Source organism: Typopeltis vanoorti, chromosome 12 (assembly GCF_054136105.1).
Source record: "Typopeltis vanoorti isolate ZY-2024b chromosome 12, IOZ_Tvanoo_1.0, whole genome shotgun sequence".
NCBI lineage: Eukaryota > Metazoa > Arthropoda > Arachnida > Uropygi > Thelyphonidae > Typopeltis > Typopeltis vanoorti.
In genome coordinates, this window is record NC_143560.1 from 28,543,120 (window position 1) to 28,556,601 (window position 13,482).

The 13,482-nt window shown below is 37.0% G+C and overlaps 1 protein-coding gene across 1 annotated transcript in view; it reads left to right on the top strand.

Annotated features, from left to right (window-relative positions):
- Positions 1-13,482, top strand: part of LOC150100648 (plexin-A4-like) — a 707,214-nt gene that overhangs the window by 605,749 nt on the left and 87,983 nt on the right. Inside the window, 1 exon segment of the mRNA XM_090401991.1 lies at positions 1,842-1,939. Within this exon segment, the coding sequence (XP_090258117.1) occupies positions 1,842-1,939 (98 nt within the window).

Sequence of the window (13,482 nt, forward strand, 5' to 3'; positions counted from 1 at the left end):
TGTCTTTCGAATTTTCGTGGAACCTATATAAATATTGTTATCTTACTCTTCACAACTGACTTAATATTAAAGATTGGATATAAACAAGGTGGAGATTAGCACCTCTGCTTCTTAAAATAAATTCAAAATCATAATTTATATCAATGATCTCTAACCACTAGCTTAATGTAGTTATATTTTTTTGCTTTCCTTCATGCTTACATGGTGATCAGAATACATCTGGAAACATTATGGAAACAACTACTGTGTTAGAGTAAAACTTTAGTTTAATATAAACCAAAAATAAGTAATTTTTCAGATTTTATTGGCCACTATCCATACCAGTTTGTTGTAATTTATATGTATACTTATATAACTATTTTTTTTAATTTCTATTTTTTATTTTATTTTATTTATTTATTTATATTTTTTTTTGTGTGTATTCTTATGTTACTCTCCAGCTTAATTTAATTTTGTAACCTAATAGATAATAATAATAGCATTACTCTAGCTTTGATGTAATAAGTTTTTTTTTTTTTTTCCCCACCAGAAGTGTCAGGTCATTAGTTTTAACGGTTGATCAGTAACTTTAGCAGCATACCATGTAGCTTGTAGTGCAACTTGTTTTTTTGTATATGTGTGTGTACTCCAGATGATGATCTTAATGTGAAGGTTGAAATGTCGAGTGTTTATTTTGGTTTATATTAAACTAAAGTTTTACTCTAACATGGTAGTTGTTTCCATAATTTTCATAACGTATTATATTTTTTGCCTTCCATAAAAGAGTTATGATGATATTTAGTACTCATTTGAATTCATGCTTAAAACTATTATGAATGGTATTTTTTAGTGGGGGGAGAGGGGTACATAGGAATCTACTCTTTTATCCTCATCCTTATTTATATCTTGTGCAAAAACATTGGGCAGATGCTCATGATAGTATAGATGGGATTTAAGGAAATTATTATAATTCATTCTATCAGAAAGCATGAAAGACAATTAAGTCTTTCATGATTTCTGACACAGTAATGTTTATCTACAGTAAAATGAACTTTTGTTATTGCTCTAAAAGATATGCAAAGATTTTGGATAGCACTATTTCTGATGGTTCTTTGTGATGAGTATATTTTTAGTAGGCAAAATTCATGAGCCACCTACCTAAGTAGCATGTTGGGCCTCTTTTAGCCAAGATAACTGCTTGCACCCATCTTGCTGTTGACCCCACTCCACTGAAATATTCTGGACCAACTAGACAGAATAATGTTCTGGAGGTCAACAACTGAACGAGACACTGACATCAACCCACAGATGCTGTGTTCCACATGATCCCACAAATGATTAGGGTGATTCAAATCAGGAGAATTAAGTAGCCAGACGAGCATGATGCTTGGATATGCTCTTCAAATTGTGCTTGCACAATGCAAGTCTTGTGACATCGGGTATTATCTTGCTGAAAAGGTCCAGATCCGTTTGGACACATTATTACACGTAGGGAAATACCGGGACTGTTTCAGACCAGGTATTTCCCTATGATAAGAATTAACAATTGAGGTATGTTCAGTGGTGGTGAGAGGACTTATTGATTGTCCATGAGAACAATCTCCATACCAGGATACTGCTACCACTGATCTGTTTCTGAACAACCATTTGTCTGGTTGGCCAGAAACAAGCTGGATGGTCATAATGTTTTTGCTCATGAGTGTATAAATAAAGTGATATGATAAATGAAAAGTTAAATCTAATGCTTATATTCAGTTTTCTTATTGGCACTTCTATTTTTGTTGCCATCTTGATAAGATTTGTGCAATTTATTCTCTGGATTCATGTAATTTTCAGTCTTGCAATATACATTTCATTTTTAGAAACTCTTAATTTTTCACTGAAAACTAGTCCACCCTTGAGTAGAGCAACATCTCCTCTTAATCATGATCCAGAAGCAGGTTATAAATATTGGCATTTGGTAAGCATATTCTTAATTATGAGGTATAAGAAAATTATAATTCCTGTATATATTAGTGGCATACACAGGATAAGATCCAATGAATGTCAACTTGCCCCTCTTCTTAAGAGGAGTACGTACTCCCCTACCAAAGGATCATTTATTTTGATAAATTTCATCATTGGAATTTTTGCTAAGCTGGTAGCATATTGGGAGATACTTATATATAAAAAAAGTTTTTTTACGACAATCTCATTCATTAAAGATTGTAAACTTGTAGTATGGTGGACTAAGGATTACATAATCTGGGAACCCCTGGTACTTTTTTAAAATCCATTTCAGGTGTTTAATAAGCAGTGGTAGTCTTATACCAGAACATGAAAATTATCTACATTCAAAGGTATTCACAAATATCATTGATCATGTACTGGCACATCAGCCTGTAGGCTACATATGAATGGATACTTTATCCACTCAGGCAGCCTAGCAATTAGATCCCACCTTATGAAAATCCTGTATATGCCATTGGATATCTGTATGTATAATTAGCCTTCGTAATGTTTATTTATAGTATGACACTTCATGCATTTTGTTGTTTAAGATTAATCCATTTACATTCGCTTTTATTTTAGGGACAACAGTTATTATGATTTCAGAAATACTGTATTGTTGGCCACTTATCTCAGATTCTGTTTAAAACACATCCCTTGCATCCCTCTCAGAGTACTGAGGGGGGGAAATGCAGAACAAAGTTGTATATTTATTAAGATAATTTATAACATTGGGCCAGTACATGATCATAAAATATTGTCAATCTTGTTAATTTAATTTATTTTTTTATCAATTCCCCTACATATATAAGAGGCCTCGAGACTTAGACTTATGCAGACAAGCTATCAGAGAGGAAAAAAGGAATCTGTTAAAAAAGAACCAGCAAAACCCTTTCTGCTGCTTGAAATATTTGAATATCACTATGATCAAACTGCCTGTCAATGCAGATGGCTGTCCTGACAGGCAGTTTGACCCCAATGTGGCAGTAAAAATTATTAGAATAAAGACAGTGCAAAAAACACTTATTCATTAACTGTGAGGGAGAACACCCAGCTTATTCCTAAGGCATGCCAAAAGTGGAAGGATGACAAGGAGATTCAAAAGACTGAATTAACCATCATACATATTTTAATAGAATGCCTCCATTATACAGGGTGTTTCTAAATTGTATAGCCAAGCTCTTACTAGGATGCAAATAGGAAGTGTTCTGCAACAACTAGTGGAAAATCCTCTTAACTCAGAAGGCAACAGTAAAGAAAGTATCAACAGGGATATAAACTCGTATATCTATCCTACTATCTCACAATTTCATCATCCTAGAGCAGTATGATTTACTTGTAGTCTTCATAGAATGAATTAGAGAAAAAAGTAAATATGGCCTAACTCTTAAAAATACACCAATTATGGTTCCCCAACATCTAAATCCACCAAAAAGAATGGATCGTGCATCCCAAAGAATAAGACATGCCTCCAGATAGATTAATAGGTGAGATGAATACTTTAGTCCTCTCCCCAAGAAGAAAATAAAACCTTTAAAATACATTAAAATACAAAGTTTCCTGGACAGATTAGAATTGATGACATCATGAATATCTTTCCTGAGAAGAAAGCAATGAACACTATCCATCCGCAATTTTCCAAAAAGGAAAAATCCGAGACTTATAAAAGTAAATTCTCACAAACTAGAAACAAGATGCATCCTCCAAACATAAATAACACAATGTAATTGCCATCAACATAGGCAGTTGCTATTCCCTTCTCGATTGGATCTCTTATTATATCTGCATCTGTCTACTATCCAGTGTAAAGATTTCCAAGGAGAGGAACTTGATGACATGTTGCAATTGTTTAATCCCCACATTCCATAATCTTAATGTGGGGATTAAAATAGCCACAGCACCCTACTGGTATAGTTACATCAGAGGAAGTGTTCTTGGGCACATACTCAACAATAACCCCTACTTCCTAAAAACTGGAAGTAATTCCTTTTTCCATATGCCTACCCAAACATTCGCTGCTATCAATTTACCATCTCTCTTTCAGTTTAAGCCTGAAATTAAAATATGGCAGTTTACTCTGTATGGGGGTTCACAGAGAGGACATTATTCTTGCTCACCTCTGCATAGGACAAAGTTGTCTTACACATGCCTTACACATTTGCATTAACCATCATACATATTTTAATAGAATGCCTCCATTATACAGGGTGTTTCTAAATTGTATAGCCAAGCTCTGTATACTCATTCATAACTTATTTTTAACGGTATTACAACACTAAACGAACTAAATTATAAAAGATGTTTACTAACTGACATATTTCACTGAGTTTCAAACTAGCATCTTCAGAGCAAAACAATGTGTTACAGTTTACAAGAAGTGTTACATTTCCAAGAGAATACTAATGCTGTCAACCCAATTCTAGGTCCCAGCCCTCATGAACATCTCCAAAATCAACAAGTCTATAAAACCAAAACAATAGGAAAATTTTTACAGTGGAACCGTTGTGGGTTTTACCAGAATATCGATGATATCAAGATTCTGCTGTGGAAACACAAGCTTTTCTGTTTCTGTCTACAGGAAACATTTAAAACCCAGTGAGGACCCCCCCCCCAACTTAAGGAATTTCACTGTTATTCTTAAGGACGAAAGTGGATGTCCTGCTCATGGTGGTGTGTAGCTTTCCTAGTGGGCAGTCATAATGCTTTTCAGCAAGTCCAGCTTAAATACTTCTCTGGAAGCAGTAGTGATCCTTCTGTCCATGGGATTTCTTATTACAGTATGTTCCATTTATTTACTGCCAGGTGCTGAGGTAAATTACATGGATCTTGAAAACTTTGGGTGACTTTAATGGGCACAACACTGTGGGTTAGTGCCAACACAAATGGATGAGATCATATCATTGAATGAATGCTTGACAATAATGACCTCTTCCTTTTGAATAATAGACTCAATACTTTCTTCCATATGCCTGCCTGCTCATATTCTATAACAGATCTTACAATCTGCTCCCCTGCCATCTTTCCACTGCTCACATGGGATGTTGAAGAGAACATAAGCAATCATTTTCCTGTTATTTGCACTATGTCATCACCATGTTCTCATCAGCATTAAAATGTGCAGACTGACTGGAATACTGTTTCTTATCCTGCACATTTTAATGCTGATGTAGTCAATGAAGCAGCAAACTGATCAACAACAGCAGCATTAAGAGCATTCCTGAAACTAGACCATCTGGTTTCAGTGTTCTCAGAGAACACTAGATAACCTAATTCTCAGAGATCACCTTCCTGTTTTTCTTGAATCCTTTCTGCCCAGTTGAGTCGTCCAAGACTTAGTGGGAAGCACATTATCTCAGTCATATCATCAAGAAGAGGGTGTTCCCTGTGCCTTTGTTTCAAGTGTGATACATTGATGACAAAGTGAACTCATTCACTGAATCCTTCCCTGTGGGACAATGTTCGTGGTGGAGGGGACCTTCCAGTGATGCACTAACCCTTTTTGTTTTGCCTCTTTTTCTTTACTTTTCTTCCCATATTCTTTCTCTACTTCTCCTGAGTCTTTTTCACTATCCTTTTTTCCAGACCACCATTGCTGTGTGGTTCAACCCATGGACATCCAGAAAAGGAAATCCTGGTAGTCTTGCACAAATTGGCCTCTGCTTCAGCAAGACAGGTGGTGCTGGATGGCCCAGCCAGGAACAGTCACCTAGGTGGCTTGCCTGCAAGGGTCAACGGTATTGCAGTAAGTCTCTCATCCCCCCTTGGTCTGGGGTCGGGATCCGATGCTTGCTGGGCGTGCTGATATAACATCTAGGGTAGCCCTGGCATTTCAATCTCAAGCACAGGCATTACTTGCTAGTCAGTAGGCATCCATGTGTGACTCTGTGTTGGGTGGGTAGCTCTAGTACTGAACCAAAAATTCCTTGAGCATGATTTCTTTATCCTGAAACATTTCAGGGACCCAACAAAGTCCCAACCAATTACTGATACTGTAGATAGAGTGTTTTGTAACAAAAGTAAGGAACAAATTATATGATACTAGTATAAATGTATACCAGTGTTTTTGATTATCCATGCAGTAGGTGAATAGCGAAAATGTTGCCCTTCTTTATTCAAAAGAGTTTAGAAGGACTGGCAGGATCTCTCAGAACTGTTAAGAAATTACGTTCTTGTAATATCCTTGTGGGAACATCATGTCAGCAACATTCCGAAAAACTACTGGGGGCAAGCAACATCGGTAGGTGGAATACCAGTCACAGTAACACCTCTTAAAACACTCAACTCTTGTAGAGGAATGATATCAGAATGGGATCTACTTGATGTTCCTGATGAGGAGATATATTCAGACTTTAAAGATCAGGGAGTGACAGGTGGAGGCACATCCTGATACATAGGGATGGTCACCTAGTTCCAACAAGGAATATCATCCTTACTTTTGATACACCTAAGCCTCCAACATCTGTTAAAGTAGGGTATCTCATTTGTTCTGTTTGACTGTACATCCCTAATCCACTAAGATGGATGAAGGATGTAAACTTTAAATATCATAAATATGGGCATAGCTAAACTGCCTGTCGTGGCTCAACCTGTGCCCACTGTGGTAGTAAAGAGCATGATAACAAATCTTGCTCTGCAAAAATAGCTAAATGTGTCAACTGTCAAGGGGATAATCCAGTTTACTCCCATTCATGTCAGAGGTGGAAAGATGAAAAAGAAATACAAAAAAATTAAAACAGAACAAAATATATCATATCAGGATGCAAAAAAGGAAGTTAACTATCACTACACCTGTTCTGAGATCCTCTTATGCTGAAAAGGAAGCAGCTAAAAAATCTCAACAGCATCTCAAACATGTATGCCTAATCCACCACCTGATAATTTCACCATACCTGAACTTTATGAATGCAAGTGCCTCTCTGTTAAGCACATCAATTACGTGACCTACTGTATTACTCCAGAGATAGTTCCATTTGATGAGAACCCACTTGTCAAAAAAATTATGGTAAGGATATCATTTAAAGATAATCACCAGCCATGTCCCTCAGAAAAAATGGATACTCTGATATCCACTGAAAGTAAATTAAACTTGCCAACTGACCCATCAGATGTGTTGAATATTTTACCAGAGGAAAAGGTCACTTGCCATCCATACTTTCCGAAAACAATTGATAAATATAAACCTGAAAAAGATAAGCCCTCAACCTCCCAAAAACCAGGCAAGTCTATAAAGCAAAACAATAGGAAAATTTTTACAATAAAACTGACTTAGGTTTCACCAGAATATCGATGGTATCAAAACTTGGCTGCAGAAACACAAACCTTTCAGTTTCTGTCTACAGGAAAGATACTTAAGACCCAATAAGGACTCTACCTTAAGGAATTTTACTGTTATAATGCAGAACTGGAGGTGGGCCTGATGACATCCATTATGAAATGATAAAACACCTACCATCATCTTCTGTTGATCTCCTTCTCTTAATATAGAACAGAATACTTGTAGAGGAAGTGTTTCTGGATTCTTGGAATAAGTCAGTTGTCATTGCCATCTCAAAACCAGAATCCAATACAAGGTAATAATTATCAACCTATTGCTCTGATCAGTTGTCTTTGTAAGATGTTAGAGAAAATGGTTAATGGCAGATTTCTCTGATATGTGGAAGCAGCTATCTTCTCTCCAGCAATGTGGCTTTCATAGACATTCGACTTTGGACCATTTGGTCCGTTAAGAGGAGTGCATTCCTGAATCAGGAACATCTAATTTTAGTTTTCTTTGATATGGGAAACACTTATGGCACAGCCTGGAGATATGGCATATTAAAAGGGGGTGGCCTCTGAGACCCACTATAACCTGGGTCTCAGAGGACATCCCTCCTGTATTTATTAAACTTCCTCTCCGGGCAAGCTTTTCAAGGTAAAGTGGGAAGAATGCTGTCTCATCCATATCATCAAGAATAGGGTGTTCCCAAAGACTGTCTTAAGTGACACTTTTTGCTTTCAGAGTTAACTTGATCGCTGAACAGCCTCCTCCTGCTATAGACAACACTCTATATGTTGATGACTTCACAATTTACTGTTACTCTTGTAACATGAGGTTAACTGAAAGACAAGTAAAGCAAGCAATTGATCTTGTTTCCTCTGTGGACCCTTAGTAATCGGTTCAGGTTTTCACAGAAAAAAGCATACACTGCTGTTGAAAACACTCTTCACCCAGATCCTGAATTAAGAAGTGGACAAACTGTTTTTCCAGTAGTTTTTCTAAGTTCTTGGAACTCATCTTTGACAGAAAACTTACATTCCTTGCACACATTCGTCAACTAAGAGAAAAGTGTAAGAGAGTATTGAATCTCCTTTTCACTATATCCTCTCTGAATGAGATGCAGATCGATCATCATTGCTTCATCTTTATCATGCACTTATACATTCTAAGCTGGATTATGTCTATGTTTTCACAAGGCAGAATAGCCTGCATTGGTTGGATTCCATCCATCCATCATCAGGGTATACGAATAGCTACTGATGCCTTTCACACATTGCCTACTCAGAGTCTTTATGTTGAAGCAAATGAACCAGCTATTACTTAGAAGCAGTTTCTTAATTATGCCCTAAAGATAAATTCTTTTTAGGGCATTACTATCTCCATCCTACATGGACAAATCTCTTTTCTCTGCATTGGGAAGCTCAATATCACAGGTGTCAGACTGCCAATATGTCCCTTTATGCATGTCAAAGAGATTATTCATGCTATTAGCATGAATGTTGACATTGCCTGCACACTACTTAACAGCATCCCTCCATGACAGGTTCACACTCTATCCTACAGCCTCTCACTTTGTCAGCTACTTAAATCTCATACTCCATCATTTGTCTACATGCAGTTGTTTAATGCACACAGAGCAGCCCATCTACTGATGGCTCAAGAACTGACACCTGTGTTTGCTGTGCTGTGCTACTGCCTGACATTACTATCTCCAACCATATTTCACCTGATTGCAGTAATTGCATGCCATTCAGCTTGCAAAACTGCTATCAAAAGCGTAATGTATACAGACTCATTGAGCTCTTTATAGGCTATGTCACCTGTTCTACAAAATGAAAATCCTTAATTTTGATGTTCAGAGGTGCTGGATTCCCAGCCACATTGGAATGAAGAGAAACGAGACTGCAGCTGAGAGATCCTCATAATTTTTTAACATACTGTTTAACAGTACCATATACAGTCTACAGACACTTTATAAGATCAAAGCTAATTGTCCAATGGTAGTCATCATGACAGGAAGCATTCACATACAAATTACCTGAGATTAAGCCTGGAATGGCATTCTGGTCAACATAGAAAGAGAAGAGAAGTTGTTCTTGCTAGGCTCTGGATAGGTTGCAGTCATCTTACGCATTCTTATTTACTGAGGGCTGATGACCCATCTGTGTGTGAAAAATGCAACAAGAAATGTACTGTTTGTTCATATTATGATGGAGTGCCAGCACTTTACATGAGAGAGATGGGTGGGGAACGAAATTTTTACCTACCAAGCCATATACACTCAGGCAAATGTTATCAGACTCAAATTGCATGACATTTTTAATTTTTTTAAAAAGAATTAATTTATACAAACATATTTGATTATAAATTTTATTTATATGTAAATACTGCATTTCTTAACTTAATTTTTGTACATATATATTATTTACAAATTTATCTTTGACTATTTATGTACTGCTGTAACCTTTGCTATTGATCTGTTGATACTGCATTGCTGAAATTAATTTTTGTACATAAATATTATTTACTAATTTATCTTTGACTATATGTATTTCTGTAACCTTTGCTATGGTGCAGTATGATGTTTGTTGTTCTTGCACCAATAAACCAACCAACCAACCAACCATGCACTGAACAGTTTCCTCCCACTGTAGGCAATGCTGTATAAGTTGATGACTTCATGATTTACTTTTGCTCTTGTAACATGAGGGTAACTGAAAGACAACTTCAGCAAGCAATTGATTGTGTCCCCATGGGTTCAGGTTTTCAACAGAGCAAAAGTGTCTGGGTACACTTTTGCTTCAATGTCCAGATCCTGAGTTAAGAATGTCAGAAACTGTTATTCCAGTAGCGACAGAAGTGAAGTTCTTGGAATTCATATTTGACAGAAATTTTGCATTCCTTGCGCACATCCGTCATCTAAGAGAAATGTGCACGAAAGCATGTTTCTCTCAGAAAACCATAATCCAGCTTTTATTGTTAGCTTATACATTCAAAGCTGGATTATGGTTTTCTGAAAGGCAGAGTAGGCTGCAATAGTTGGATCCCATCCATTATTAGAGTATATTATTATTATTATTCGTGATGCCTCCAAGGGGTGCGAAGACTCGTCGCGGGAGGACACCTATTGTACAACTCTCCGTCTCCACCACTACACCGAACCTCTACCACCAATATGGATAGCTGTTGGTGCCTTTTGCACATCACCCACTCAAAGTCTTTATGTTGAATCAAAGAATCACCTTTGTCACTTAGATAGAAACAGCTGTCTCTTAACTATGCAATTAAAATAAAGCCTTTTCCAGAGCATTCTATGTGGACTAGTATTTTTTCTTTGCATTGGGAAGTTTAATATCATACTTGCCAGACTGCCATAGACTACTATATATCCCTTTGGTATGCTTGTTAAAGAGATTATTCAAGCTATTAACATGAATGTTGACATTACCTGCCTCCAACTTAACAGCAATCCTTCAACACAGGTTTTCTCTCCATCCTGCAATCTCTCACTTTGTCAACTATGGAAGTTTCATACTCCAATCCGTTTACCTGCAATTGTTTTAATGCACACAGAGCAGTCCACTCTGATTTCTTGCCCATCTATACAGATGGTTCAAAATCTGGGACCTCAGACTTTGGCTGTGCTTCTCTGTTTCCTGATATTACTGTATCCAGCCAGATCCCACTTAATTGCAATAGTTATACAGCAGAATTACATGCCATTCAGCTTACACTTGTGCCTATAAAAGAAAACTACCATTAGAAGTTTGTAATTTATACAGTCTCATTGTGTTCTTTACAGACCATTTCCTCTCCTGTGTATAATCTACACCTACTGCTTTGTAAGGTTTTGCAACTGTTGTACAAAGATGAAGACCCTTAACTTTAATGTTCATGTGGGCTGGATTCCCAGCCATACTGGAATTGAAGGAAATGATACTGCTAATACAGCTGCTATATCAGCTCATACTATTTCGACATACTGTTTGACAGTACCATGTACAGACTACAGACAGTTTATAAGATCAAAGCTGATTGCCTAATGGCAGTCATCATCTTGGCAGGAAGCACTGAAAAACAAATTGCATAAGATTAAGCCTGAAATTAAGCATTGGCAATGTAGTGAATGTAGAAACAGAAGAGAGAAAGTTGTTCTTGCTGGGCTCTGCATCGGTCACAGTCATCTTTCACATTCTTATTTACTGAGGGTTGATGACTCACCTATGTGCAAAAAATTCAATAGACGTCTCATCATTTGTCATATTCTGGTGAAGTGCCAGCACTTAAAAGAGAGGAATGAAAGTTTTACCTATTTGGCCAAGCCATATACACTCAGGCAAACGTTATCAGACTCTGACAAATTGCATGCTGTCTTTGAATTTTTATGAACAATTAATTTATACAGACTCATTTGATTTCAAATTCTGTTTTATATTACTTAGCAATTTATTTCTCTGTCTATTAATACCCCATGTATTGCTGTAACCTTTGATATAGCAGAGTATGACCTTTGCTGTCCTTCTGCCAACAAACATTAAATTAACCAACCAGCCAACCTCTCCAACTCCAGATCCACAGATTCGCCTGGAATTTGAAGCAGCAATGTTATCCATCTCTTCCTCTCACTCACTCACCCTCTGTAAAGTAGAATAATTTTACCTTCTTTCCCCTCCTTTGAAACTAGTTCTGTTGTAAGGTTGTTTAAATGGGCTAATATTTACTGTATAATACTAATATGTCATCTAGTCCTTTTTTTTTTAAGTAACATCATGTTAACTTAACTCTTCATAAACCTCCTTGTTACTCAGTCAGTTCTCTCCTCTTCCATTCCCTTTTATAATCTTTATGCAACTAATTGGCATTCACTTTATGCCACCTCCATAGTGTTTTCTTCCAGACTGCTGTTTTATGTGGGGCACCTCTCTGTGATGAGAGGGACTGCCTGGTGATGGTACTGTTCCTTTTCATTCTGCCTATTTTTCTCTGTGTTTCCTTTCATATTCTTTGCTTGACTTCTCCTGAGTCTTTTTTTACTATCCTATCTTCTAGATAACCATCACTGGAATCCAATGCCCAACTGCCACATTTGGTGTATGGTGCAACCCATGATGGTGCATCCAGTAAAGGGGATCCTTATCTTCATCTGGTTCAGCAAGATGGGTGGTCCTGGATGGCTTAGCCAAGATCACTCAGCTACTGGGCTTGCTTGCAAGAGTCAGTGGTGTTGCAGTAAGCTTCCTATCCTATGGTCTGTGGACAGAGTAACCCTAGCATTCCACTTCTGAGTGTGTTTTCTGCCTGCTGAATAGTGGGTATCCATGTGTGACTCCATGGTGGGTGGGTGGGTGGGGAGCTCTGGCACTAAACAAAAAAAAAATCTCTTGAGCATCAATCCATCCTCAAGTTTTCCAGGAACCGTCACAAGCCCCAACCAAGTACAGATATTATAGATACATTATTTGATATTAGAAATATGAAACAAAAGACATCTGACACACATAAATGAACCAATGTGTCTCGTCATTCATGCAACACTAAAAATCTGATAGGGAAAATGGACAGAACCTGCATCCAGAGGTGGTTAGATTGCAGTTCAGTCTTTTACAGAAGATAGCACTGTTTTGTTAAATATAGATCTTGCTTTAGAAGTTGCCTCATGTTTTATACTAGTGACAGTAGAGTCAGATAAGGAGGATACATGTGGATTTTGCCAAGGCATTTTGACAGGTTTACACATGGAAAGGAATCATCATCGAATTATGATGATTCCTATCATTCGATTCACTTTCCCCTGAATATGTTGGGCTCAGTAGCTTATCACAGCCAAGAAACTCTGCTCCATATAAAACCTTACTTCTCTCATGTTAGGACATTTAATCATTTTTCATACCACATCTGTTATAAAATATGTATTCTTTGGCCAGTTTTCCTTTTGCAATTTCATCAGGTTTCTCAAATTTCATAATGCTTCTCTAATTAATTTGAGAAGCATTATGAAAGCTGTTTACGTCCTAGACAGGATTTGAACCCAGTCTTTTTGAAGCAAAGGACACTGTTGATACCAACTGATAGAGGTTCATTTGCTAAAGTTATTCTTCCATAAATCTTTCTTCCTTATACTCACTACATAACTAAAAAACTAAAATTTTTTTGATCCTGCTTTGATAACTCTTGGTTAGTTGCCAAATTAATTTGTGTATACATTTCATAATTATCTTCCTGTATTCCTCCATATCTGTAACAACAGACAACTATAT